Below are 14,099 nucleotides of genomic sequence, written 5' to 3'. Positions count from 1 at the left end.
GGGGGGGGGGGGGGGGGGGGGGGGGACCTTACTTTCAAGTAAACCAACAAAGAAGGGCAGCACATTGATTAGTTGGTGTCAGTTTTATCTGCAATGAAAACTGATAATTTTGTTTTGGTTGGTTGAAAACCAGCCATGTTTAAGATTTGTATAAATTGACTGATTGTTTATTGGTGTGGTCGGTCAATTTTGGCCAAACTCAAGATTGAGAGCGAGTGAGGTTGAGCAAGGCTCTGATGGACGTTGGAGGTAGACAAATGTACAGGGTGCTAACTACTGCGTTATTGAAAGGGTTGAGGTGCTATGAGTAGGGGGAAAATGAAAGATGGATAGAGTCGGAAGGAAAAAAAAAAAATGTGATGAGGGGAAAATGATACATGGGCTACGTTTTGAGCATTAGTCTCTTCTTTTAAAATTAAAAGAATATCCTTCATTCTTTTCAGCCTAGCGTGCAGAAAGATTATTCTTTTTATAGGAAATAGATATATTCATGGGGGGATCCTTGGGGACTGGTAGAGGGAAACCGCCCAAAGGGCTACAAGAAAGAGCTTTCTATCTGCTAATAATCATTATAAGGTTGTTACTACAAAATTATTTCCTATGGTTTGAAAGAAGATTATGATTATAGAACTCTTTCTTTTTTTTGCATAGCAACAATTGTTGGGAGAGTTAACCTTTAGGATTTCATCCAACAACTTTCTCCCTTTGTGTTGCATCTACAATGGTGTGTCTTTTACAAACATCATGTAAAGGGTCTTGATTATCCCTTATGGGGTTGTCAGTTTGCTCATTTCTTTTGAAGCCAGTGTTTTGGTGTGTTTAGGATTGATTGCATAGGATTATAACAGTGGTTGAACTCTCCCTTTCGAAATAAAGGAGAAGTGTTGTGGTAAGCTTGCTCTTTTTCTATCTTATGCGGTTTGTTTCGAGAGGAACAGTAAGATCTTTAGAGGGTTAGGAGAGGTCTTTGGATGATTTGTGGGTGGGAAATATAGATGGAAGATTTTGCCTCAAGGTGTCTTACGCAAGGGGACCCTTTTCACCCTTCCTCATTCATCTAGGTGATGGATGTTCTAAGTAGACTTGTTGCTAGGTGTGGAGAAGGGGGTGATTAAGGGGTTAAATGTGGATAAGGAGTTCACTTGTTTAATCTTAAATTTGCTGATGACGCCCTCAGTTTATGTTCGGAGAAAGAGTGCTCCTTTGTGAATCTTAATGGTTTTCTTTTTGTTTTGATTTGAAGTTTCTTGGCCTTAAGTTCAATAGGGGTAAGTGTTCTATCTTTGATCAACGGTTGCCTTTTTGCTCTTGAGCGTCTCTGATTGGATGTGAGGTTAATTATCTCCTCTCTTAGTAGCTTGGCCTTTCGCTGGGTGGTAACCCAAGGAGTAAGGTCTTTTGGAACCTGATCTAGGCTGAGATTCAAAAACGTTTGTCTTCTTGGAGGAAAGTTTTTCTCTCTTAAAGAGGAAGATTCACTCATATAAAGGAAGAAGACTCACTCCTATACAATAGGTTTTCAATGGAATTCCAGGTTAGGGGGGATCTTGAGAGGGCTATGAGAAATTTTATGTGGGAAGAGGTTCATGAGGGGGTGAGTCCTATCTGGTCAAGTGGCAGGTGTTTGTTAAGCCTGTGGAGCTGGGGTCTAGGAATTGGGAAATTAAGATTATGTAATGAGACATTGTGGACAAAATGATTGTAGCAATTCTTCACGGACGTTGACGCGTGGCACAAAGTCATTGTGAGTAGCTATGACTCCTCACCCTTTCAAGTGGGTTGCTAACAAGGGCGCCGGCTAGTTTTCCTTCCTTTTCTTAATTTATAAAATGTATGGTTGGGTAGTGTTTGAGCGTTTATTTGTGGGAGGCCTGTTGGGTGGATGAAAGCCCCTCTAGGAGGTGTTCGTGCATTTATATCATATTTTGAGCAAAAAGTTGCATTTCGTGGCTTTTATCTTATTGACCTCTGGTCTTTTCTCTTTGTTGTCTTTAAGGTTTTGCCTCTTTCTTTCTAATAATGAGGCATTAGATGTGGTGCACCTTTTTTCTCTTCTCTGTAATCAGAATGTGTCTAGAGGGCAAAGGGACATTAGGTTTTGGACCATGGATGCTTCGAGGGGCCTTGTAGCCCTTTTCCGGCAAAGGGACATTAGGTTTTGGATGCTTCGAGGGTATTGATTTGAGCATAATAATAGGATCTTCAGACAAGTTGAGAGGTCGTGTGGAGAGGTGTGGGAATTGATGAGGTTTAATACCCCCCAATGGGCATTTATCACTAGATTTTTATTTTATTTTTATTTTTATTTTTTGTAATTATGGTCTTAGTTTGATCTTTTAAGATTGGAGTAATGTTTTTTAGTTAGTTCTTGGAGTTTTTTTTGGGCTTGTCTTTTGTATGCCCTTTTTGTTCTTTCATTTTTCTCAATGCATGCTCGGTTTCTTATCAAAAAAGAAAATAATACGAGCAATCATAGCTGAAAGATTGGTGGTATTTCCTCAAAGTTTTTTAGCAAGCTATAGGCTGGGTGTGAATTTGAATCCCTCCACGTCTTATCATGGTTATCCTCTTGGGGGAAGCCATATTTCGTTTTCTTTTCGAGACCTCGTTGTCGAGAGAGTGAGAATCAAGCTCACTAAATGGAGAGGCCTTCTTATCTCCAAAGAGGGAAGACCCACCCTAGGGAACTCAATTCTCACTTGCACACCTACCAATATGTCTCCCTTTTTTTCATCCTGAGCAAGGTTAGCAAAACTTAAGAAAAAAATTATCAGAGACTTACTTCGGGATGGGGCAAATAATCAAGGGGGCAGCCATCTAGTGAACTGGATGAAAGTAGCACCCTTATCTTCGGGTGGCCTTGGCACTGGAAATTTTAGGAGGAATGCTGCTCTTCTAGCTAAATGGCTTTGGAGATACACTCAAAAGGAGCCAACCATGTGGAAAACGATTGTAAGGAGCAAGTATGGTCAAACAGACAACAGTTGGCTTCTAGATGATTAAAGAATCTTTGAGTATAAGCCTCTTGATTGGGTGGATCATTTGGAGATTATCAAGATCAAAGCTTTCTGCTGGTGTTTACAGTTCATTATCACATCTTTGGCAGATATTCTTCTGTTTCCATTGGGGGCATTCTTGCAGAGGGTAAAGGGTTTCTTTTGAGGATTATCTTTTTGTTGTTTCTTTATTGGGCATCGTTTGCTGAATTTTTCGTTTCCTAAGTATAATCTTTTTAGACTTATCTTCTTGTATTCTCTTTTTGCTTTTCTATCTCTAATGAAAAGTTCTGTTCTTGTTAAAAAATGGTCTCTTATCAAAAAAAAAAAAGAAAAAAGGTCAAAGATGTAGAGGCAAATGCAACCTATGGAAAGAAATCAGCAAAACCTGAGACTCCTTTGAGAAAAACAAAAGATTAAGCTTGGAAATGGGAGAAAAATAAGATTTTTGGGAGGATAGGTGCGTCAATTCCAGACCCTGAACACCATGTTCCACTCTCTCTGTACCTTAGCAAACTCCAGATTTTCTGTCTGTAAGGATTGCTGGTCCAATCTAACAAAGAATTTTCATTTTTGAAGAGGTCTCTAAGACAGAGAATAGGATGAATGATTAACTCTCACTCACTATGACCATTGATGGTATTCACCCGAGCCATTCCATGAACTCTATTGCTTGAAATTTAACTCCTCTGGAGCCTTTTTGCTAAATCAGCCACCAAGGCCCTCCACTCAGACCATGTTTTCTGGACACTTATCTACTAAACAGACTTGGGAAGGCAACAGCTTCAAGAAAGTATAAATTTTTTTGTGGTCCACGACCCATGCCAGCCTAAATTCCATGGACAGAGTGCAAAGAGAAATCCTAACTTGACTTCATCCTTGAATATATAGTTTTTCATGTGTTGCTAGTAGTCATCTACCCATTCACTTATAAAGGATTGAATCTCATCCCCAATCATTTTGATATAGTGTGGTGTCTCCCGAAGAATATAGAAGATGGCCTTATTGAATTACCACTACGGCTGGGGTTTGAAGAAAGATTCGAAGTGATTCAGTCTAACGCAGTCAGTCTTTGGTATATTTGGAAAGAAAGAAATTCTAAACTTTCTCTAATGGGTATGATTCTTTTATCAGTTTTTCAGACCACTTACAGTAGTCGGCATCAAAATGGAGTACCCTTCACAATTCCTTTGTAACTCACCTCTTTTGTTGATCAACTTAGATATGAGGCCTTTTTTTTAATTCCTCCTTTTTGTTGATAATATATATCATTTATCCTTAAAAAAAAAAGTAGCAGGAGAAAAACACCCTTTTTCATTTTTCTTGTAGTTTATTTATCTAAAGCTGGAACTCCAATTTTGTTTCTTCTTTGCTGATGCAAACTGTGACCCTATATTGTAACTCTAGGTGTGTTGTCTGTTGTTTCTTCATTACTGGTGTTTTTAATACCATTGGAGGCCGCTTCTATTTCTAAAAAGTGAAGAAAAAAAGCAATATTATTAAGGTCTTTAAGTAATGTGTGCAGGTCAGGGGTGGACAGCTGTGGGGAACAGATGTGTATACGTATGATTCAGATCTTGTTGCTGGTATGTAATGTCCCACTCTTTTCTAGTTCATTGAATTGATGTGGATCTATGAGAAATAACACAGGTTGTTCTATTTTGTTTTCTAGTTCTCATGCATACAGGCTACTGTCGACTAACAGCTTCTCCACCTCCACCTGCTATCCAGGAGTTGCGTGCAACCATCAAAGTATTACCTCCGCAAGATTGTAAGCCTGTTTATCTTTATCTTGTTTGATAGATGGCTAAGTTTATGATGGGGTTACAAAAAATCAAGCCCAATAAAAAAGGAGTGCACAACTTAGTGGTTGTGTATCTTTGAGAAACAAACACTTCCATTGTGTTAATGAAAGGTAAATTCCAAAAGCAATGTTTGACACCCGCACTCTTAGAACTTATAGAAAATCAAGTGGGTTTCATTGCAAAAAGAAGAAAGGAACATCAGCTTGAACTAATAAATCTTGCCAAATCAGCAAATTCATTCTCATTTTTTTCGGTTATCACTAAGTTTTTTTTTATTTTCTAAGAGACATTTTTTATTGATGAAATGAAAAACTACATGAGTTCAAACAATCATACGAAGAATAAAAAAGAAATGAGCTACTTAAGGTATCATAGGAAAATGTAAAAGAAGTTTGAGAAGCCTTCTCCTCTCTCCTCCTAACCCTTCCCCTTCCAAACCCCTAGTTACCTCACTGTTTAGCCTCAAATGGGCCATCTTTGGTCATCACTCCTCGTTGATTTCGTCTATCGCATGTGCTGGCATTTCCCTCTCGGTTTCGTCATCCCTTTGTTTTCTTTTAATCTTAGTCACTCCTCCTCCTTGTCAGTTCTATCTGTCGCTGTTTGTTCATACTCTCTTGTAAACCAACATTTTGGGTGAGTAAAGAAAAGGAAGTGGTGGAAATGAATTTCGAATTCAGTCTGGGTGTTTTCTGCTAGCCAACAACTCTTGAAAAGACATTCATAATGCTTTAGAGGTTTATTTTCAATCCAAGATTTCTTTTAATCCCTTCATGGTAAATAAAACGACATTGAAATAGAGTGTTGATTTTTCTGAGTTGGAGTTTGATGATAAGTGGAGGAAAATTGGAAATTTTCAACCAAGAATTAAGAAATGGTCCCAAGAAGAATCCTCTCATCCAAAGCTAATTGAGGGATATGGTGATTGGATTTTTTTGAAGAATTTACGAAACTGTATTGGAAATGTTCTTGTTTTGAAGCGATTGGTCCACATTTTGGAGGTTTAGTCAATATCTCCTCCCAGACTCTTAATTTATTGATCGCCCAACTTCTAGAATTGAAGTTAGGAAAAATATTTATGGTTCCATTCAGGCTAAGATTATGGTAACAGATGAATTTAAAAGTCTCTCCCCTCATTTTGTGGATATATCTCCTTTAGATCCTCCAAGCACTGACTATGGGGACTTGTCAATTCTTAATTTTACAAATTCAGTAGATCTAAAGAGAATAAATCAAGTTAGGATGAATAAAGGCGCAACCATCACTTCAAGTTCCCATCATTTCCAAACCTACGCTTCATGTCTCTAAAATGAAAAATAAACTTATTGAATCTCACCCTCTCCATTATACTCTGTTGAAAGACTACTTTGGTATCTCTACTAATTCAGAGTTAATTAAACATTTTGGAATAAGTTTATGTTTTGCTCCTCACTTCCTTTCCAAAGTTACACAACCCCCTTCACAATCTACTAACTCTTTTATTCTTTGAGTGATCACTCCCCCAAGTTCAAATGTCACTTTAACCAAAGGTATCGTTAGCTCTTCCACCACTAAGTATCCTATCTCTGCTCCAATTGTTCACAATATTGAACCTAAAGAAGCATCTGATGTTAATATGAGCAGTTAAGAATTTGAAGCACATTTAATTGATGTAGAGGTCGATGAATTTTTTGACAAGGACTCTTTTTTCATAAGCATTCAACAGTGTTCGTTTGTTGATAAAAGGAATTGAATTGAAGTTTCGTACTAAAAAACATCATTAGCAAAATATATTTCAATTCCTCCAAAATTTCATTCCTTAATTGAAGTTCGTGGATTACACATGAAAGAAATCACCCCACACTCACCACAAATTAAGATCTATTTGTGTTTCACTCATTTGTTTTGATTATCGAGCAATGAGAATTAATTATTGATAATCGAGAGGTTTTAGGGGCTTTTTTTTGGTGTTGCCTTGAAGATCATTTTTTAGGTTCAATTTTTGTTCATTTTGGAGTTCAAAGGTTGTTGGTTGTTCTTATGAAGCATATTTTGGAAGATTACAAGTATGTTTAATTTGGTGGTTTTGAGTTGTGCGGTTAAGCGTATTCGAGGTGTTTCTCAATTGTCAGATCTCTTTTCTCATTTTTGGAATTTGACTTTGAATATAATGTGCAAAAAGGATTGTTCTCAATTTTCAGATCTCTTCCATCCTCTATTAGTCGTTTTGTTCAGAGCCTACTGTTCTTGGCCTTTATTTCGGTGTTTTGATTAGTTAATTATTTTAGGCTTTTTGTTGAAAAGGATTTAGTATTTTTGGATTGTTGTCTATATTCTCTTTGTAATTCTTCTTAGTTGTTTATTTTCAATTCTATGTGGAGATTTGTAACTTTTGAGCATTTTAGTCTCTTTTCATTATTTCAATGAAAATTTTATTTCTGACTTGACTTAAGTCTATAAAAGAACCCCAATTAAATGCCTTTTTTCCATGGTAATGCAACTGCTAAGAGGAATAAATGTACAAAAAGACCTGACGCCTTATGGCTTTTTCAGTATTTAAAAAGAAAATAATAGGGGGTTTTTCTTCTTTATTAATTGAAGAAAAATAAAATTTATTAACTCTAAATGCAAAAAATTGTGTTATCATATTCGCACTTCAATTATGCTCTCTTCTTTATGTATATTTATATATACATACATATTTATAGTGTGCCCCACAAAAAAGGCAACGTTTTTTCTTTGTGCCTTGCGCTTAAGCCCTTGAAGACTATTGCACTTTATTGCACCTTGAACTTTAAACAACACTGGTCTCCAAAAATATTTGTAAATTATGTCAAATTGGTTTAGACATGGGTTCAAATCCTTGCCTCCATTTTTTGTTGAACTCAAAAAAAAAAAAAAAAAAATGCAAATTATTTGTAATCACAGGAAGGGAAAACTTTTGAAGATATATAGAACTTCACTCTTGAGATAATTTCGAATAGTTTCTCTTAGAAAATTCCAAATATCTTAATTTTACTTGGTTTGGATTACTCATTTCTTATTTATGTTGTTGAAAAACATTAATTTTTCTCTCCTTTTTTCCCCATATCTTTTACTTGCAATGCTTTTCTTTTAAATGCAGGATTTCTTGTTTTTTTCCATCAATTTTTATTGTAATTATCGTTATTTGTTGATGTTACTTCTAATTGTGTGTATTAGGTTACATTTCTACTCTTCGAAATAATGTTCGATCTCGAGCTTGGGGAGCTGCTATTGGTTGTAGCTATTGTGTTGAGAGATGCTGCATTGTGAAGGTAATGAAACTTCAAATTTTTTGGAGATAGGTTCTAAAACTTAAATAGTAGTGTAGGATTTATATATATATATATACATACATACATTAAATCCTACACTAATATTTAAGTTTTAGTATATTTATATATTTTGTGGAAAGAATAAATGGAAAGAGTAGATGGAAGCCACTTGCCGTTAGTCAAGGGTAATACTTTCTCAGATGTGAGAAAAATCATGGGTATGTAGTGAAATATCATAGATCCGTGATCCTAACTACACGCATACAAAATCATTATTATTATTATTATTATTTATAAAAGACAATTTCATTGATGATTGAAATTTACAAAAGGAATGTATAATCTATTATGCTTACAAGATACCTCAATTTGCAATTTGGGAGGTATAACTATAGGAAGTAAAAATATTAGACAGTTTACACCAAAATAGCTTGGTAAAAGTTCTTGTATACAAAATCATTATCAGAATCTTCTTGTAATAACAGAGTACTTTTTGTTGAGTTTCAATCGGTTTTGGCAATATATTCAGGGGATTGTAGTGAAGCGCTACTATGGACGGATGGTAAGAAGGTCCCATCAAGTGAAGGCTAGAGAGTGATGACTGGTCCAATGATTATTCTATGTTTTATGTCATTTGGAGTGTCTTTTGGTGGATTCTCTTGATTTCGGGAATCGCCCCCTTTTTCAATCTTCATGTGGTTTTTTTTTTTTTTTTTTTTTTTTTTTTTTTTTTTTTTTTTTTTTTTTTTTTTTTTTTTTTTTTTTTTTTTTTTTTTTTTTTTTTTTTTTTTTTTTTTTTTTTTTTTTTTTTTTTTTTTTTTTTTTTTTTTTTTGATAAGAGAATTTTCATGTGTGCAATTAGTGGTCATCTTTCCTTATAGAAAAAAAGTGAATATATTGATTTTAGAGCCAATTGCAACATATTGATCCTTGTATTTTGAAGGCTTTTTCCAACTTTGTTATTTTCTTCTCTCTTCAGAAAGGAGGTGGATCCATTGACCTGGAGCCGTGTCTTACACATACATCTGCAGTTGAGCCGACCCTTGCTCCTGTGGCTGTTGAGCGGACGATGACTACAAGAGCTGCAGCTTCTGTAATTACTTGACATAATATTTAACCCCTTTTCGTTTTATGTTAACTTCCGAGATTTTTTCTTTCTATCTTATAATACAATAATAGAAGTATTTTCTTGTTCATACGGTAAGATTGCTTCCTTTTCGGTATTTAGGAAATGAATACAAATTTGGCTGTTGAATTTGATTAATTCAAAGATATAAAGATAATGCCCTGCTTAGTGTCTGTTTCATAGTATATACTCACTATTCTCTTAACTCATTTAAAAATTTAAAAACTGAACATATTATTATTAGGCACTTCAAATGAATAACATATCTACCGTTGTTATGATTTTTCATTTTCGTTGTAGTCTGTTTTTATTTTAAATGAACTGATGGGGATTTACCATGTTATGCTATATTTTTCAGAATGCATTGCGTCAACAGAGGTTTGTTAGAGAAGTTACAATTCAGTACAACCTTTGCAACGAACCATGGTATACTTCAAACCCTCTCTATTAATACTGCATCTGCAGGTTTTTTGCCAGAACGGTAACTTACATATGCATAAAATTATTTGGTACTATCATGCTTTGTTTTGTTTTATCTTGTTTTTCTGTTTACCTTGGCTTTTATGCATGTCACACTAGATCTATATATTTTCTGTTTACCTACGCTAACCTATATATCTTCTATTATTATTTCGATCTAACACAATACTGCATACGCATAAATTATATTTGTAGTTTGTTGGAATGCATACGCATCCCATAGCGCTGATATATGAGATAGTTTATCCTTCAGACAGTTTGATCAATGAATCCTCCGAACACCTAAACCTTATCCAATTATTATCAATGTTCTTAAAAAGACTTTTCGGACTTTCCCTCAAGGATTTTAAAACGTGTACGCTATAGGGAGAGGTTTCCACACTCTTATAAAGAATGAATGATTTGCTCACCTCCCTGGCCGATGTGAGATCACACAATCCACCCACCTTCGGAGCCCAGTGTCCTCGCTAGCCCTCGTTCCCTTCTACAATCGATGTGGGATCCCCCAATCCACCCTCCTTTGAGGCCTAGCGTCCATACTGGCACACCGCCTCATGTCCACCCCCTTTCGGGTCTCGGCTTCTTCACTGACATATCCCCCGATGTCTGGCTCTGATATCATTTGTAACAGCCCAAGCTCACTACTAGTAGATATTGTCCTTTTTGGGCTCCCACATCGGTAGGGGAGAAGAACGAATCATTCTTTATAAGGGTGGGGAAACCTCTCTCTAGCAGACACATTTTAAAAACTTTGAGGGGAAGCCCGAAAGGGAAAGCCCAAAGAGGACAATATTTGCTAGCAGTGGGCTAGGGTTGTTACAACACTAATATGCAAGCTCATTTACAATGTTATTTTGATGATTTGGAAAGAACGTCTATCACCATGGGGGATCTTAGTGGTCGAGAGAGGCCAGGTCAAGTAGTAGTAAACACTTGGATGTTTTCTAGATGTTGTTTGTAGGATTCAACAAATGTCACAAGTGATTAGTGAATAGCATATATCTATGAGATAGTTTGGATTCCCATGTTTATCCAAAAACAGGAAAGTAGGATACATAAGTGCCTTGCTTTTAAGAATTTTTTTGGCAGTCACTGGCATTGTCATGACATATTTCATATGTTCTTGTACAATACAAAACATAGCCATAATTGAATCTTGCTTAGTGTGATATCCTATGTATCTTGAACATTACATAACATACCCATATTTGAATTTTGCATTGTGTGCTTTCTTATGTTTCTTGTACACTACATAACATAAAAAATTCACTTTGTAGTGTTAATTAAATCACAGATGCATATTGCCCCTGGATTTACTCTAGATGGTTGCACAATGTTCGTATTAAACGTTCCATTTACAAAACTCTGCAGGATTAAATACAGTATTAGTGTTGTTGCGGATAAAGGTCTAAAGAAACCTCTCTACACAGCTGCGCGGTTGAAGAAGGGAGAAGTTTTATATCTAGAAACGCATTCATGCAGGTATGTCAAGTCCCATGGTGTTTTCCTTGCCTCTCATAAACAAACTTCAACTAAGTTGATTTCTGAAACACATGATGTGGATATTTCACGGAGCTACATTGTGAAAGCCTCATTAAGAAGAAAAATCTTCCTTTAGAATATTTCAGGCATCAATGAAATTTTTTTCATATAAAATAATTTGTCTGAAAGAACTACTTTGTGAAGGTATGAACTCTGCTTTTCCGGGGAGAAAATGGTGAAAGCCATTGCAGCATCTCAGGGGCATGAATCTGAGGCTGAGAAATCTCAGAATCACATTATGCACTGCCCAAATGGTGAAAGAACCGATAACGATAATACTTTGATCGATGTGTTTCGGTGGTCTCGCTGTAAGAAGCCCCTGCCTCAGAAGGTTATGCGTTCTATTGGGATTCCACTGCCTTCTGAACACATGGAGGTACTTTTCTCCAGCTTTCTTTCAATCTTTGAAAGATAAATTCTATCAGAATGTCTTGCATCTTCATTGATTTATTTACTTCAAAGATTGCTGTGTAGTGGGCTTTCTGGTGCCTATTTGAGTACATTTTTCTGCCTAAAGTTGCCATGACTTCACTTGCACGTTTTCACTTTCACGTTTCCAGTTAGCGGCATGTTATATCTCGTTAAATCCTAGGAGATAATATGGGGTTGCTATGGCCCAGTCTTTAACTGTAGTCTAAGGGCACGCTGTAATAGACCCTTAGAGAGAAAGAGGATGAAACTTCTCTTTCTGTGATGATTTCATTTATTTTTCACGACCTATATTGGTTACATATTAAGGTCATTTCATAGAAGAGGTTGGCAAAGATCAATAGTGTACAGTTATCAGGAGGTGTGTCAGCGAGAACGCTGGGCCCCTAAAAGGGGTAAATTATGAAATCTCACATCGGTTGGGAAAGAGGAACGAAGCATTCCTTATAAGGGTGTAGAAATCTCTCCCTTGCTAACACGTTTTCAAACTTTGAGGGAAAGTCCAGACAGAAAAGTCCAAAGAATACAATATCAGAGCTAGCAGTGGGCTTGAGCTGTTACAAATATATTGACTAAGATAAATAATACGTCATGGCTTTGAGCATTAGGATAAAATTGAATTGCCAACTTTCGTTGTGGTCGGAGCTTCGAATCTCCACTCCTATATTTACTATAAGCATCTGATTGAATTACTAGACATCTGTCTTTTTTGTAGGTACTTGAGGATAATTTGGACTGGGAAGATGTACGGTGGTCACAGACTGGCGTTTGGATAGCTGGGAAAGAATATGTACTTGCTCGTGTGCATTTCCTATCCATGAATTAGTTGCATTTTTAGGATCGATCTTAGTTACTTTTAGATGTATGAGAGCATATATTTCATAATCATATTTCAGAGTAGGTGGGATGCTATCACAATAGTGCTGATTCTTTTCTACTTGATATTATATTGAATGTGGAAAGCTTGGTTCTTTGATCTTGCATCTCATCATGCTACATTCTCGAAATCACATATATCAATACTCTATCATACTCTTCATCGGTACTATGAAAATCATTTAGATACACTCGGCACTTGTCTAAGTTGTATCAATTTTAGCTCTACTAAAATTTTGATGCGACTAAGAACAATTATTTCATTACTTTAATGATGAGGCTTGAATAAAATAGTAGTGAGTTTAAACAATGCTGTGATCCAAAAGTAACTTCTTGGATTCATGAAATCAATTATGTTAATCTAATTTGCCTAATTCTTCTCTGCAATAATGGTGGTTGTCTTTCCTGTTCTTGAACTGTAACTCTCGTGTTGTTATTTTTACAATTATGCTTCACAATAAGATAACTGATTTTAAATTGACCCTTTGTTATCAAACCTAGGCAAGGAGGCGCCACTGATGAACTAAATTATATGTTTGGTTCCTAAATTTTGAAATTTGTATCTATTTAATCCCTCCATTTTCAACCAGTGTCAAGTAAGATTGAGTTTTTTATCTTATGTCAAAAAATTAATTGATAAATTAAATATAAGTTTGAACTTTGACCCCTTTGAATCACTACATTACTTGATTCAAATGGTTCTCACAAAACTCAAATGTACGAGAAAGTCTAATATGCAATGAACGATTAAAAAAAAATATTTAATTTAAGATTAAAAAAAAAAAGACTTCTTTTTTTATTGTGCAATGAACGATTAAAAAAAATTATTAATTATTATATTATTGCTGTTTTATTTTTTTTTTCCAAAAACTATCTAGCAAAATAATTAGATAAAAAAAGCTTCGACCTTGTCAACTGATAGTGATATAACAAAATTTGGATAAATATCAATACCTATTACAGGTATAAGAATAGAGATCGCAACAAACAACTCTCGTGGTCCTAAATCAAAAAAATAAGAATTTTAAACATTAAAAAGCTTGTATCCATAGAATATCGGGCGTAACATAGATAATAAATAAATGGGAGTTAATATGATTCCAATTGCCATTACCAAAGTAATTAGTATTTTAGTCCGATGCAACTCTAAACTTTTGTAATTTTGTATCTAGTAGATCGGTAAATTTTAAAAACTCCCAGCAAAGTTTGTAATAGCAAATATAAACTTGTAATGAGCCCTTTCACACTTAACCACAAACTACTACATTTGGTACTTATTCAAGCACCATCCCATCTTGTCATAAAAGTCATCCCACATAGCATAGCTAAAGCAATTGTGACCTACTACCACGGTTCAGGTTATAACATTTATTTAGCAAATAAATGTTCTAGATCTCACATGGTTTATAATGTCACGAACCACATTGTGTGCGATCTCTAATTATCGAACATTCTCAATATTCACCCCTACTCCACTAAGAAATCTATTAGTCTGAGCGACAGATAATATTTTTCGGTTCAAAACATGAGTTCATTATACTTATAATTGGTATCAGAAAATTGTTGGAAG

General features: G+C 35.4%; 1 protein-coding gene across 2 annotated transcripts in view; it reads left to right on the top strand.

Annotated features, from left to right (window-relative positions):
- Nucleotides 1–12,634, top strand: part of LOC111472361 (zinc finger CCCH domain-containing protein 13-like) — a 16,641-nt gene extending 4,007 nt beyond the window's left edge. For both annotated transcript variants that reach the window (XM_023118040.1, XM_023118039.1), the window contains exons 5-12: nucleotides 4,522–4,582; nucleotides 4,669–4,767; nucleotides 7,982–8,076; nucleotides 9,056–9,169; nucleotides 9,561–9,628; nucleotides 11,054–11,164; nucleotides 11,369–11,600; nucleotides 12,369–12,634. In XM_023118040.1, coding sequence (XP_022973808.1) covers nucleotides 4,522–4,582; nucleotides 4,669–4,767; nucleotides 7,982–8,076; nucleotides 9,056–9,169; nucleotides 9,561–9,628; nucleotides 11,054–11,164; nucleotides 11,369–11,600; nucleotides 12,369–12,479 — 891 coding nt within the window. In that variant the 3' untranslated portion in view covers nucleotides 12,480–12,634. The remainder of the gene's footprint in view (nucleotides 1–4,521; nucleotides 4,583–4,668; nucleotides 4,768–7,981; nucleotides 8,077–9,055; nucleotides 9,170–9,560; nucleotides 9,629–11,053; nucleotides 11,165–11,368; nucleotides 11,601–12,368) is intronic.
- The last annotated feature ends 1,465 nt before the right edge of the window (nucleotides 12,635–14,099 follow it).

The sequence above is a fragment of the Cucurbita maxima genome, unplaced genomic scaffold, assembly GCF_002738345.1.
Source record: "Cucurbita maxima cultivar Rimu unplaced genomic scaffold, Cmax_1.0 Cma_Scf00070, whole genome shotgun sequence".
Taxonomy (NCBI): Eukaryota; Viridiplantae; Streptophyta; class Magnoliopsida; order Cucurbitales; family Cucurbitaceae; genus Cucurbita; species Cucurbita maxima.
This window is presented reverse-complemented; position numbering and strand designations above follow the sequence as displayed.